The 15,835-nt window shown below is 45.6% G+C and overlaps 1 protein-coding gene across 1 annotated transcript in view; it reads left to right on the top strand.

Moving 5' to 3' along the window:
- LOC140482477 (villin-1-like) overlaps window positions 1-1,496 on the top strand; it is a 69,358-nt gene extending 67,862 nt beyond the window's left edge. Inside the window, exon 20 of the mRNA XM_072580009.1 lies at window positions 245-1,496. Within this exon, the coding sequence (XP_072436110.1) occupies window positions 245-358 (114 nt within the window). The 3' untranslated portion in view covers window positions 359-1,496. The remainder of the gene's footprint in view (window positions 1-244) is intronic.
- Window positions 1,497-15,835: the final 14,339 nt, after the last annotated feature.

The following is a 15,835-nucleotide window of genomic DNA, read 5'->3' as shown; positions in this document are numbered from 1 at the left end:
CACCGCAACCACCCTGTGACATTTGTCATCCAAATCCACCCAGGTGGACCCCTCTTTCTGTTTTTCACCACCTTTGCACTGGTTGATTAGCTCAGTTGGCAGGGTGTTTGGTTTGCAATATACAGAGGAGCAAACCAAAGTGCAGGTTCAAATCCCATACCAGCTGATGTTGTGAGTTTTTCAGACTTTGCCTTGGGTATAATGGGATATTGCTAAGGTCTTATCTTTTCCATTTGTCACACAGGAGTACCTCTCAAATGAAGATTTCCTGATCGTTTTCAATATGTCAAGAATAAAATTTGATGCAATGCCAGAGTGGAAACAGAGGAACTTGAAGAAAGAAAAGGGTTTGTTTTAGAGACATAAACCGAATGATGTGGCTCTATTAAAAAAAAATTTGTATTAATTCCAAACGGTGTTTGACTTGACTTAAATCTGTTTGGAAAGAGCCATTGACTTTTATTTAAAACATAGCCTGCCACAAATCATTTTAATGCTTGTCTAGGTTGCTGTGTGAGAATGTAGATCAGCTGACTTTTGTTTTTCCTCCAGTGCTGAATTACTGTAAACTACTTTGTTCCTGAAGTAGCTTTCCATTTCAGTTGAGATGTGACAACTGCAATTCTAAAATCAGGAGGCTCTCTAGCCACATCTACTGCAGAATCCCCATTCTCCTACCAACAGAAAAATAAACAAAACCATAGTTTGAGAGGTTACCTTTAAAAACCTACTGCTTTTGAAGAGAGCAGTACTGTGCTGTACAGAAAGATCAAAACTTCTTGAGACAGGTTTCCCAGTGTTCTAAGGACATATTAGAAATTACTTATAGGTTCTTTTTTAAAGTTTGTTTGTTTAAATTCTGCATAATCTTCTATTCTGGATGAACGGTGAGACACCTTACAATTAGGTCTTGGCTTGACCTGCTGTGGAATTGTCTTTTTTTATTAAAAAGAGAGGCTGTTTCAGGAGCACGTTGCTAAAATAGCACTCACTTTGAATGTCATTACTGACAAAATGCCATTTGCTGCTGCTTTTTCTCTCTTCCCCACCCAGACTTGAAGCAGTGTTGGAAATTTGAAAACAGTACAAAATTAACGAGACATAACACTGCATGTGTCCTGCACCTTGTTGAATCTGGAATAAAGCAGCAAGGCAGCTAATTCCTTGGATTAGCTTTTGCATGGTTTCAAATCCCAGAGTGGCTCACTTTCCGGATGTTTTTCCCATCTTCCCACCTCAAAAACATGGCCAGCTTCAGTTCTCTAAATCTCCTCTACTTTGCCTGTTTATAAAGAGTGTGTTAAAAATTTCTGTCAATAACAAGAATCGACATGGAGGCCAACATTTCAGTTCTACGAATGAGGCGGGGTGAGTGGGGATGTGTCTGAATAGCACTGCATGAACCACTGGTGATGTGGGTGTCAATTCATTTCAACTTCCAAATAGGCACGAGATGTATTCACATGAATTGTCCACAAAAATAAAAATGAAATGGTTCCTGCAATGTGTTCTTTGCTTTTTTAAGATAGGAAGAGGGGCCTGAATTGTATCATTGGGTGGCGTGGTGGCTCAGTGGTTAGCACTGCTGCCGCTCTGTCAGGGACCTGGGTTCGATTCCAGCCTTGGGCGATTGTGCGAACTCCACACAGACATTCTCCCTGTGTCTGTGTGGGTTTCCTTTGGGTGCTCTGGCTTCCTCTCTCAGTCCGAAGATGTGCAGGTTAGGTGAACTGGCCATGCTAAATTGCCCATAGTGTTGTCTAGGTTAGGTGCATTAGGGGAAATGTAAACTAGTAGGGTAGGGGAATGGGTCTGGATGGGATACTCCTCGGAGGGTCGGTGTGGACTTGTTGGGCCAAATGGTCTATTTCCACACTAGGGATTCTATTACAGAGGAGGTTGGACTATAGGGATCCCTGATTCATGTATGTCCAATTTACAAACACCATCTCATGCAGAGTTGTAATTTTAAAGACTCAATGTGGTTATATTTCTCATTTTTAAATGTTGCCCTGACTTGAACACAAATCGACTTGCAAGCAGGCTCCCGAGCAGAACCTGGAACTCCTTGTGATCTCAATAATTATTGAAGGTTGGAACTCAGAGCAGGGAGCTCTGACCTTTATCCTTGCTGACAGATTGTGAATAAAGTTTAATAGGAAGCATGACTCCTGGCCTGATCTTGTTTGAAGAGCCTAAACTAAAATGTGATCAACTATTAGGGTGGTGATGTCTATTCAATACCCCTTTCTGCAGCAATGACTGCTATTGTACAGTAAAAAATATTTATTTCCATTCATTCATTCATGGGCTGTAGGTGTTTCTGGACTTTCACTTTCCTGCATTTTCCTGTAACGTTGATTCCCTTACCGATTTAAAAACTGTCTATCTCAGCCCTGAATATGACTCATCCCCGACAACACTCTGTGGTAAAGAGGATGAGTTCAAAACTCAGTTTGAGAAACTGAATTTAGTTTCCTCAAAAGAAAATCTGAAGCTAGAAAGCTGGTGTTCGTGTAAGTTGTCATGAATCTATTTTGATGGCACTAGAGCCTAAAGGGACTCCCAATGAGGGGATGGAGACTTTCTTGCATAGTGCCCTGACTCCTATTGACTTTAGATCACTTCACGAAGCAGTTAGGAATAATGAGCCTTTTTTTGTCTCAACCACCTACCAGCAGAAGCCTCCAGAATCAACAATACAACCCCAACATTCTGATAAAAGGAGAGATAATGTCAGACTTCAACTGAGGAAAATTTAATGAGCTGAGTAATTTTTTTAATCCATTGGGACATGGTGTTGGAAGGTGAGGCCTAATGGAGGTTTCAACAAAGTTGAAGCAATAAGGTTTTTCACTGGTGAAAGATTTCATTTATTATTGTCACATGTACTGAGATACAGTGAAAAGTATTGTATTGCATACTAACCAGACAAATCATACCTTGCGTATCTACATCTGGGTAATAGAACAGAATGCAGAATATAGTGTTAAAGCTATAGAGAAGGATCAACTCTAATATATGAGAGGAAGTGAGGATTGTAGATCGACTCTGATATTAGGTACTTTGTGTGGAAACAGGCCCTTCGGCCCAACAAGTCCACACCGACCCTCAGAAGAGCAACCCACCCAGACACATTCCCCTACATATACCCCTTCACCTAACACTACTGGAAATCTAGCATAGCTAATTCACCTCACCCGCACATCTTTGGACTGTGGGAGGAGGTGGAGATGGAGATGGTCAAGAGCTTCAAGTTCCTAGGAATAAATATCACCAACAATCTGTCTGGTCCATCCACATCAACGCTACAATCATGAAAGCACACCAATGCCTCTACTTCCTCAGGAGGCTAAGGGAATTCCGCATCTCCACAATAACTCTTTCCAATTTTTAGAAATGCACCACAGAACGCATCTTATTTGGATGCATCACAGCTTGGTATGGCAACTGCTCTGCCCAAGACCAGAAGAAATTACAGAGTTGTGAACTCAGCCCAGTCCATCACACAAACTAACCTTCCATCCATTGACTCCATCTATACTGCTCACTGCCTTGGGAAAGCAGCCAATATCATCAAAAACCCCTCTCTCCCTGGTTATACTCTCCTCTAGGAGAAAGTGAGGACTGCAGATGCTGGAGATCAGAGCTGAAACTGTGTTGCTGGAAAAGCGCAGCAGGTCAGGCAGCATCCAAGGAGCAGGAGAATCAACGTTTCAGGCATGAGCCCGAAGAAGGGCTTACGCCCGAAACATCGATTCTCTTGCTCCTTGGATGCTGCTTGACCTGCTGTGCTTTTCCAGCAACACATTTTCAGTTATACTCTCCTCTACCCTCTTCCATTGGGCAGAAGATACAAAAGTTTGAAAACATGTACCATCAGATTTAAAAACAGCTTCTTTCCCAATGTCATCAGACTTATGAATGGACCTCTCATATCGTGGGTGGCACAGTGGTTAGCACTGCTGCCTCACAGTGCCAGAGACCCGGGTTCAATTCCCGCCTCAGGCAACTGACTGTGTGGAGTTTGCACATTCTCCCTGTATCTGCGTGGGTTTCCTCTGGGTGCTCCAGTTTCCTCCCACAGTCCAAAAATGTGCAGGTTAGGTGAACTGGCTATGCTAAATTGCCTGTAGTGTTAGGGGTGGGGTAAATGTAGGGGAATGGGTCTGATGGGTGGCAGGTCGGTTTGGACTTGTTGGGCTGAAGGGCCAACTTCTACACTGTAAGTAATCTAATCTAAACAGCCCCATTGATTCAGACAGGGACATGTCCTCCACTCCGCTTCCTGAAGTCAATGACCAGCTCCTTCATTTTGCTGACATTGAGGGAGAGATTGTTGTCTTTACACCAAGCCACTCAGTTTCCTCTTTCCTGTCATTGTTTGAGATCCAACCCACAACAGTGGCATCATCAGCAAATCTCTAAATGGAGCTTAGAGCTGAATTTGGCCACAGAGTCTGGGTAAGGGGCTGAGTACACAGCCTTATGGGGCATGAGTATTGAGGATAATTGTGGAGATGGTGTTAGAACATAGAACATAGAACATAGAACAATACAGCACAGAACAGGCCCTTCGGCCCATGATGTTGTGCCGAACTTCTATCCTAGATTAAGCACCCATCCATGTACCTATCCAAATGCCGCTTAAAGGTCGCCAATGAATCTGACTCTACCACTCCCTCGGGCAGCGCATTCCATGCCCCCACCACTCTCTGGGTAAAGAACCCACCCCTGACATCTCCCCTATACCTTCCACCCTTCACCTTAAATTTATGTCCCCTTGTAACACTCTGTTGTACCCGGGGAAAAAGTTTCTGACTGTCTACTCTATCTATTCCTCTGATCATCTTATAAACCTCTATCAAGTCACCCCTCATCCTTCGCCGTTCCAACGAGAAAAGGCCGAGAACTCTCAACCTATCCTCGTACGACCTACTCTCCATTCCAGGCAACATCCTGGTAAATCTTCTCTGCACCCTCTCCAAAGCTTCCACATCTTTCCTAAAGTGAGGCGACCAGAACTGCACATAAAGTCCTGTACAGCTGCAACATCACCTCACGACTCTTGAATTCAATCCCTCTGCTAATGAACGATAATACTCCATAGGCCTTCTTACAAACTCTATCCACCTGAGTGGCAACCTTCAAAGATCTATGTACATAGACCCCAAGATCCCTCTGTTCCTCCACCTGACCAAGAACCCTACCATTAACCCTGTATTCCGCATTCTTATTTGTTCTTCCAAAATGGACAACCTCACACTTGGCAGGGTTGAACTCCATCTGCCACTCCTCAGCCCAGCTCTGCATCATATCTAAGTCCCTCTGCAGCCGACAACAGCCCTCCTCACTGTCCACAACTCCACCTATCTTTGTATCATTTGCAAATTTACTGACCCACCCTTCGACTCCCTCATCTAAGTCATTAATAAAAATTACAAACAGCAGAGGACCCAGAACTGATCCCTGCGGAACTCCACTTGTAACTGGACTCCATGCTGAATATTTACCATCTACCACCACTCTCTGACTTCGACCGGTTAGCCAGTTTTCTATCCAATTGGCCAAATTTCCCTCTATCCCATGCCTCCTGACTTTCCGCATAAGCCTACCATGGGGAACCTTATCAAATGCCTTACTAAAATCCATGTACACTACATCCACTGCTCTACCCTCATCCACATGCTTGGTCACCTCCTCGAAGAATTCAATAAGACTTGTAAGGCAAGACCTGCCCTTCACAAATCCGTGCTGGCTGTCCCTAATCAAGCAGTGTTTTTCAAGATACTCGTAAATCCTATCCCTCAGTACCCTCTCCATTACTTTGCCTACCACAGAAGTAAGACTAACTGGCCTGTAATTCCCGGGGTTATCCCTATTCCCTTTTTTGAACAGGGGCACAACATTCGCTACTCTCCAGTCCCCTGGTACCACCCCAGTTGCCAGTGAAGACGAGAAGATCTTTGCCAACGGTACTGCAATTTCCTCTCTTGCTTCCCACATAATCCTAGGATATATCCCGTCAGGCCCGGGGGACTTGTCTATCCTCAAGTTGTTCAAAATGTCCAACACATCTTCCTTCCTAACAGGTATCTCTTCTAGCTTATCAGTCCGTTTCACATTCTCCTCTTCAACAATACGGTCCCTCTCGTTCGTAAATACTGAAGAGAAGTACTTGTTCAAGACCTCTCCTATCTCTTCCGACTCAATATACAGTCTCCCACCACTGTCCTTGATCGGACCTACCCTCGTTCTCGTCATTCTCAGGTTTCTCACATACGCATAGAATGCCTTGGCGTTATCCTTGATCCTATCCGCCAGGGATTTTTCATGCCCTCTCTTAGCTCTCCTAATCCCTTTCTTCAGGTCCCTTCTGGCTATCCTGTATCCCTCCACTGCTCTGTCTGAACCTTGTTTCCTCAACCTTATGTAAGCCTCCTTCTTCCTCTTTACTAGACATTCAACCTCCCTCGTCAACCAAGGCTCCCTCACACGACCATTTCTTTCCTGCCTGATCGGTACATACATATCAAGGACACGTCGTATCTGCTCCTTGAAAAAGTCCCACATTTCCACCACATCCTTCCCTGACAGCCTATGCTCCCAACGTATGCTCCTCAAATCCTGTCTTACAGCATCGTAATTTCCCTTCCCCCAATTGTAAAAACTTCCCTGTTGTGCGCACCTATCTCTCTCCATAACCAAGGTGAAAGTCACAGAATTGTGGTCGCCATCACCAAAATGTTCACCCACTAACAAGCCCACCACTTGTCCCGGTTCGTTACCGAGTACCAAATCCAATATGGCCTCCCCTCTGGTTGGACAATCTACATACTGCGTTAGAAAAGCTTCCTGGACACACTGCACAAACACCGCCCCATCCAATCTACTTGATCTAAAGAGCTTCCAATCAATATTTGGGAAGTTGAAGTCGCCCATGACTACGACCCTGTGGCTTCTGCACCTTTCCAAAATCTGTTTCCCAATCTGTTTCTCCACATCTCTGCTGCTATTGGGGGGCCTATAATAAACACCCAACAAGGTGACTGCACCTTTCCTATTTCTGACTTCAGCCCATACTACCTCCAGAGGCAGATCCCCCTCAAACTTCCTTTCTGCAGCCGTTATACCATTTCTAATTAGCAATGCCACCCCCCCTCCTTTTTTACCACCCTTCCTAATCTTACTGAAACATCTGTAACCAGGAACCTCCAACAGCCATTCCTGTCCCTCATCTATCCATGTTTCCGTGATGGCCACAACATCGTAGTCCCAGGTACCGATCCACGCCTTAAGTTCACCCACCTTATTTCTGATACTCCTTGCATTGAAGTATACGCACTTGAGCCCATCTCTGTGTCCGCAAGTAGTCTCTGTCAGTGCTACCTTCTCCACAGCCTCCCTACAGTCTTGGACATCCTGACACACAGCTAGCTTACTTGCTGGACTACAAGTCCGGATCCCATCCCCCTGCCAAATTAGTTTAAACCCCCCCGAAGAGTGCTAGCAAACCTACCCCCCAGGATATTGGTGCCCTTCTGGTTCAGGTGCAACCCGTCCTGTTTATACAGGTCCCACCTTCCCCAGAATGCAGTCCAATTGTCCAAATATCTGAAGCCCTCCCTCCTACACCATCCTTGCAGCCACGTGTTCAACTGCACTCTCTCCCTATTCTTTGCCTCTCTGTCACGTGGCACCGGCAACAACCCAGAGATGACGACTCTGTCTGTCCTAGCTTTTAGCTTCCAGCCTAACTCCTTGAGCTCTTGAATGACCTCCCCACCCCTCTTCCTACCTATGTCGTTGGTGCCAATGTGTACCACGACTTCTGGCTGCACACCCTCCCCCTTAAGGATTCTGAAGACACGGTCCGAGACGTCTCGGACCCTAGCACCTGGGAGGCAACAAACCATCCGAGAGTCTCGCCCATGTCCACAGAACCGCCTGTCCGTCCCTCTAACTAGAGAGTCCCCTATAACTAGCGCTCTCCTCTTCTCCCCCTTTCCCTTCTGAATCTCAGAGCCACAGACCCCTTCACTGCAGCTTACACCTGCAAGGCTGTCCCCCCCAACAGTTTCCAAAGCTGCATACTTATTATTTAGGGGAACGACCACAGGGGAACCCTGCACTGCCTGCTTCTTCCCCTTCCCACCTCTAACTGTTACCCAGCTACCTCTGTTCTCTGGCGTAACTATGTCCCTGTAGCTTCTATCGATCACCCTCTCAGCCTCTCGAATAATCCTCAGCTCATCCAGCTCCAGTTCCAGTTCCCTAACTCGTTCGGTGAGGATCAGGATCTGACTGCATTTCCTGCACACGAAGTCGGCAGGAGTATCGGTGGTCACCCCTACCTCAAACATCCTGCAGGAGGAACATTCCACCGCCTGCGCTGCCATGACTGTACACTGTCTCCAAAAACAAGAACACTGAGTCAATAACCTGTGGAGTTTAAAGTTAGGTTAGAGGAGGAGGATGGGAGGGAGGCCCTACGGAAGTAGGACCTGGGGTCTAGAACACACCCACTCAAATACTAATCACTTGCCTTCCCGCCCAGCTATGCGCTCCAACCTCACCTATTCACCTATTCTTGTTGTCACCTATTCTTACCGATTGCAGTCTGCAGGTCAGGAAGTCGAGAATCCAGTTGAGGAGGGGAGCGTAGAGTCCTATGTCCCAGAGTTTGGAGATGGGTTTTGTTGGAATTATGGTGTTGGAGATAAAATCAATAAATAGGAGTTTGATGTAGGTGTCCTTGTTATCCAGATGTTCAAGGGATGAGTGCAGGGCCAGGGAGATGAAGATGATTTATTGTTACTTGTATTCTACAATGAATAATACAGTAAAATATAGTTTAAAAACCCCAACCATTGCCATATTCAATGCCCTTTTGAATAGTTTTAAGGATTCAAAGATATAGTTGAAAGAGAGTCCAAGTTCGTTCTGCCTCCTCTGCCATGGGCCTGAGCTCTAAGCTACCTGTCTAATGACACCTGCACTGCCACTCTCCTCCAATGCTTCATTAGTGTCTGCACTGAACACCCCCACCCCCCCCACCCCATGTCAGAGTCATCACTCTCCAGGTGCCATCTCTTTGTGGCTGGGTCCACCTCGCCAATGGGCTACCGATGATGGGTCCTGTGCTAGACCCACACTTGACCTACAACCACTTCTGCTGTCGCTGCCACCTTGGCGATAACCAGGAGACTCTGACTTCACTCCAGCCACTGTTGCATTGCCAATGGCTGGAATCTCTGCTCTGGTCCTTCCACAACCAGGATTCACTCACTCTGCTGCCAGGCCAGGGCAGGCCAAGACTTCTGCTCTGGCCACCAATTCCAAGCAGCCTCATTGGAACGAGTCTGTTTCTTACAACCAGGCTTATGCCCAAATGTTGATTCTCCTGCTCCTTGGATGCTGCCTGACCTTCTGTGGTTTTCCAGCACCAACCTCACGACTCTGTACGACTTTCTGTACCAGCCCCTCATGCTTCAGTTTGTGCGTGTAAGCCAAAATTTGATTTGATTTATTTTCACGTGTACTCAAGTGAAAAGCTTTGTTTATAAGCAGTACAGGCAGAACATAGTAAGCAAGGACATACAGGTTTTAGGGTGAAAAAGAAATTAGATGGAGGCATACAGATTACATTGCAGAGGGCATGTGCTAGGCAAGATTAACATTAGAAAGATCAGCATTATTTGAAGTTAGAGAGTCCATTCATCAGTGAAATAATAGCAGGGAAGAAACTATTCCTGAACCTGCTGGTGCATATGTTCAAGCTTCTGGACTTTCTGCCTAACAGAAGAGGATGTAGGAGAGCATTAAGATGACATTAAGTCTGATTTACCAAACTGTAGGGGAGGGGATGGAACAGTAAGCGTCGTTGATGACTGTTTAGCAATGTCCACGGTGTTTGGGCTTCTGATGGGACAGGAGATGTGTTGGCAGTATCTTGGTGGCATTCCTGATGAAGGGCTTTTGCCCGAAACGTCGATTTCGCTGCTCGTTGGATGCTGTCTGAACTGCTGTGCTCTTCCAGCACCACTAATCCAGTACTGTAGTGGTTGGCCTGTATGAAGTCCCTGGCTGTGATGAAGAAGGCCTTGGGGTATTCATCTCAAGGCTATTTGTAGCGGTGTATATTTCATCAAGTGTGCTTTTTTGCATCATTTAAACACTGTGATAAAGATTATTATTCATCTAAGACTCTGATTTCCACACACTAGTGCAACTATTTTTTAAAAATTCTATTAATTTTCCATAGATAAAATAACACAATTATATTACTGGTTGAGTAATTCAGAAGACTTTAGATGTTAGTTCAAATCTCTTCACTGTAGCCATGAAATTTAAATTCAATTAATAGAAGTCCATCTGGTTCAGTTATGTCCTGCAGGGAAGAAAATCTGCTATCCCTAACTGGTCTGGTCTAGTTGTGACTCCAGAACCACAGCAATGGGTTAACTCTTAATTACCTTAGATACCTCACAGGAATTGTTTTATGAGCAAAAGTTAAACAGATTTGGATTCTATTCACTGGAGTTTAGAAGAGTGAAAGGTGATCTCACTGAAACATTGGATTCTTAAGGGGCTTGACAGGATAAGTGCTGAGAAGATGTTGCCCCTCATGGGAGAGTCTAGGACTAAAGGTCATGGTCTCGGAATATAGGGATGCCAATTTAAGACTGAGGTGAAGAGGAATTTGTTCTTTGAGGATTGAGAGTCTTTGGAACTCCTAGCTACAGAGAGCTGTGCGGCATGTCCTTCCGTGTATTTAAGGCTAAGTTAGATCGGTAGAGGAATTAAGGATTATGGGGAAAAGGCAGGAAAATGAACATGAGGAATGTGGTTGTTAGTTTGCTCATTGAGCTGGTAGTTGTTATGCCAACGTTACATCACTGTGCTCGGTAACATCACCAATGCGACTGGTGAAGCGTTGTTTTCCTCCACTTAATATTTATATGATCCGTTAAGGTGGGTGTTGTCATTTCTGGTTTTGCTCTGCAGTGGCTTGTATCTGGGGTCTATTTCTACATGCTTGTAGATGGCATTCAGGCCTGTAGGAATTCCCATGCATATCTCTGGTTAGCGTGTCCTAGGATGGTTACATTGTCCTAGTCAAACTGATGGCCCTCCTTGTCTGTGTGTACTGAGATAAGGGAGAATTAATTGTGCCGTTTTCCTCCTAGTTGGTGTTTGTGTATCCAGATTGTTAGTTTACTATCGGTCTGTCTGATGTAGTGTTTATGACAGTTGTTACATGGAATTTTGTATATTATTGTTGGTCCTGCATGTTGTGGGTACAGGGCGTTTCATTTTTGTGAGTAGTTGGTTTGGTGGGCTGTGGGTTGGTGTGCTACCATGATTCCCAGTGGACATAGGGGTCTGTTTTGTTCTTAATAAAGGGCAGGGTAACCAGTGTATTGGGGCATAAAGTGTCCTCTTGGCATTGTCTGTCTGATAGACATGGGCAGTCAAAGATATTGGGTTATCTGTTGTTTCTGAAGGCATGGTTAGGTGTTCTTTCTCATTTTCAAGTGGTTCTGGTGTGTTACAGTGTCATTTAAATAGTGTCCTGACACATCTCTGTTTGTGGACATTGGGATGACAGCTGGTGTAATTAAGGATTTGGTCCGTGTGGGTTTTCTTCCTATATTCTTTGGCAAGGAATTCACTGTTGGTCACCCATTCCACCATGACATCTGGGAATAGGAGTTCATTGTTGTTCTCCTCTTCTCTGGTGAATTTGACACCAGTGAATATGTTGTTGATGAAATGGTGTGATTCCTCTAAAATTGTGCATTTGATGACAAATGTGTCATCCACGTATCAAATCCATAGCTTTTTGATGGATCAGGGGAAGGGCTGTGCTTTCCAGTCTTTACATAATTGCTTCTGCTATGAGTCCTGAAATTGGTGATCCGAGAGGTGTCGAGAGTGGTGCTGGAAAAGCACAGAAGGTCAGGCAGCATCCGGGGAGCAGGAGAATCGACATTTTGGGCATTAGCCCTTCTGCAAGAATTCCTAATGAAGGACTTATGCATGAAACATTAATTCTCCTGCCCCTTGGATGCTTCTTGACTGCTGTGCTTTTCCAGTACAACACTCTCAACTCTGATCTCCAGCATCTGCAGTCTCACAATGGACAATAGGTGTAGGAGTAGGCCATTTGGCCCTTCGAGCCAGCACCACCATTCATTATGATCATTGCTGATTATCCACAATCAGTATCCTGTTCCTGCCTTATCCCCATAACCCTTGATTCCACTGTATTTAAGAGCTCTATCCATCTCTTTCTTGAAAGTATCCAGAGACTTGGCCTCCACTGCCTTCTGGAGCAGAGCTTTCCACATATCCACCACTCTCTGGGTGAAGAAGTTTCCCCTCAACTCTGTTCTAAATGGCCTACCCCTTATTTTTAAACTGTGTCCTTTGGTTCTGGACTCACCCATTAGTGGAAACATGCTTCCTGCCTCCAGAGTGTCCAATCTTTTAATAACCTTATACGTCTCAATCAGATCCCCTCTCAGCCTTCTAAACTCAAGTGTATACAAACCCAGTCGCTCCAATCTTTCAGCATAAGATAGTCCCGCCATTCCGGGAATTGACCTTATGAACCTATGGTGCACTCTGTCAATCTGTCACGACCTCAAATGTGGGGACCTAAACTGCACACAATACCCTAAGTGCGGCCTCCCCAGGGCATTGTACAGCTGCAGAAGGACCTCTTTGCTCCTATACTCATTTCCTCTTGTTATGAAGGCCAGCATGCTATTAGCTTTCTTCACTGCCTGCTGTATCTGCATGCTTGCTTTCATTGACTGATGTACAAGAACACCTAGACCTCGTCGTATTCCCCATTACCGAACATGACTCAATTTAGATAGTAATCTGCCTTCATGTTCTTGCCACCAAAGTGGATAGCCACACATTTATCCACATTAAACTGCATCTGCCATGCATCTGTCCATTCACCTAGCCTGTCCAAGTCACCCTGTATTCTCATAACATCATCCTCACATTTCACCCTGCCACACAGCTTTGTGTCATCAGCAAATTTGCTAATATTACTTTTGATACCTCCATTTATACCATTAATGTATATTGTAAACAGCTGCGGTTCCCAGCACTGAACCTTGTGGTACTCCACTGGTCACCGCCTGCCATTCTGAAAGGGACTTGTTTATGACTACTCTTTGCTTCCTGTCAGCCAACCAATTTTCATTTCAAGCGCAGCAGGTCAGGCAGCATCAAAGGAGCAGGAGAATCGACATTTCAGGCATAAGCCCTTCTTCAGGAATGAGGAGGGTGTGCCAAGCAGGCTAAGATAAAAGGTAGGGAGGAGGGACTTGGGGGAGGGGCGTTGGGAATGTGATAGGTGGAAGGAGGTCAAGGTGAGGGTGATAGGCCGGAGAGGGGTTGGGGGTGGAAAGGTCAGGAAGAAGATTGCAGGTCAAGAAGGCGGTGCTGAGTCTGAGGGTTGGGACTGAGAAAAGGTGGGGGGAGTGGAAATGAGGAAGCTGGAGAAATCTGCATTCATCCCTTGTGGTTGGAGGGTTCCTAAGCGGAAGATGAGGCGCTCTTCCTCTAGGCGTCGTGTTGCCATGGTCTGGTGATGGAGGAGGCCAAGGACCTGCATGTCCTTGGTGGAGTGGGAGGGGGAGTTAAAGTGTTCAGCCACGGGGCGGTTGGTGTGGGTGTCCCAGAGGTGTTCCCTGAAATGTTCTGCAAGTAGGTGGCCTGTCTCCCCAATGTATAGGAGGCCACATCGGGTGCAGCGGATGCAGTGTGTGGAGGTGCAGGTGAATTTGTGACGGATATGGAAGGATCCCTTGGGGCCTTGGAGGGAGGTGAGGGGGTAGGTGTGGGCACAAGTTTTGCATTTCTTGCAGTTGCAGGGGAAGGTGCCGGGAGTGGAGGTTGGGTTGGTGGGGGGGCGTGTGTGGACCTGACGAAGGAGTCGCGGAGGGAGTGGTCTTTCCAGAAAGCTGGTAGGGGAGGGGAGGGAAATATATCCTTGGTGGTGGGGTCTGTTTGGAGGTGGTGGAAATGACGAAGGATGATACGATGTATCTGGAGGTTGGTGGGGTGGTAGGTGAGGACCAGTGGGGTTCTGACTTGGTGGCGATTGGAGGGGCGGGGTTCAAGGGCGGAGGAGCGGGAACTGGAGGAGATGCAGTGAATAGCATCGTTGACCTGCTGCACTTTTCCAGCAACACATTTTTCAGCTCTGATCTCCAGCATCTGCAGTCCTCACTTTCTCCTAATTTTCATTTCAAGTCAGTATTTTGCCCCCAATACCATATGCCCTAAATTTGCTCACTAATCTCCTATGGGGACTTTATCAAAGGCTTTCTGAAAGTCCAGAAACACTACATCCACAAGTTCTCCCTTGTCCATCTTCATAGTTACATCCTCAAAAAATTCCAGATGAGCAGTCAAGCACAATTTCCCCTTCATAAATCCATGCTAACTCTGACCTATCCTGTTACTGCTATCCAAATGAGTTGTAATTTCATCTTTTATAATTGACTCCAGCATCTTTCCCACCACTGACATCAGGCCAACCACTCTATAATTCCCTGTTTTCTCTCTCCCTTCTTTACTGAAAAGTGGAACGATGTTAGCCACCCTCCAATCTGCAGGAACTGATCCTGAATCTATAGAATATTGGAAAATGATTACCAATGCGTCCATGATTTCTCGAGCCAGCTCCTAGGAGTATCCTGGGATGCAGACCATCAGGTCACTTTCTCCTAGATCCAAGAGGTGTGCCATTGATTTATAATGTGGTTATAATTTGTTCATATACTTGGCTGTTAAAGATGAAGTGAGTGGTGAGGCATAAGTTTGAGCATATTGTCCTTGCTGATAGTGTTTTTGGTGGGTCAGCGTTTCTGGTTCTTCCTATAGTGCTGTGAGTGTTTCTTTGGCTAGTGGTATGTCATTGGAAGTGAACAGTGCTGTAATGTCAAAGTAAATCATCATTGTCATCAATTTTAATGTTTTTGATGTTGAGGTAGGGGAAGGTGTGTCTGAGTGGGATGCTCGTTGGAGGATTGGTGTGGATTAGATGGGCTGAATGCGATTCTAAAAGTTCTGGTTCTATTGCCACCACGAGTCCTTGCTCTGGGAACTGCCATGACAATTATCAATCCATGCTGCCAACAATGCAGCCATCATCCTGCCAACACCACTCGGCTCTTGAAGATTAGGAAAGATAAAAAAGACAAAAATACATAAAGGATCCTTTACAAAATTATGAGGGGCATGGATAGGATAAATAGACAAAGTCTTTTCCCTGGGGTCGGGGAGTCCAGAACTTGAGGGCATAGGTTTACGGTGAGATGCTGTACATCTCTGACTATGTCTCTATGATCCACCAGCATGGAGTAGACAGTCTCAAATGAGCCCCAACACTAACTACAGTGCTGACACCTCCATCTTACTTCCCTCTTTTGTATTCTGTGTGGGGTTTCTGCCCATTGCCCTGGTTGCAATGGTCATTGGCAATACTAACCAAGATGGTACAGTCACCTCCTGTCCAATGGTGCCCTAATCCAAGATGGTGGCCGTGGCTTCACTTTCTGACGTTTCCAATTGGCCAGACCTCCGTTTCGGGGCCTTTAACCACGGGCAAGGAGAAATGGTGTCTAACTTAATGCCCAGGATATTTTTCAAAAATAAACTTTGAAAAGTAAAGGCCAGTTGCGTTTTATTCCTCTTCTGGACAATATTTAAACATGGGTCGCGGCTACTTGGCGATGCGGATAACAAACAAAATTCAATGAAATATTCCTCGAGGCCCCCATCCCTTCTCTGGCATTTAGTCGCC

The sequence above is a fragment of the Chiloscyllium punctatum genome, chromosome 10 (genome assembly GCF_047496795.1).
Source record: "Chiloscyllium punctatum isolate Juve2018m chromosome 10, sChiPun1.3, whole genome shotgun sequence".
NCBI lineage: Eukaryota > Metazoa > Chordata > Chondrichthyes > Orectolobiformes > Hemiscylliidae > Chiloscyllium > Chiloscyllium punctatum.
Note: the sequence above shows the minus strand (reverse complement) of the source record. Positions and strands in the feature narration are given on the sequence as shown.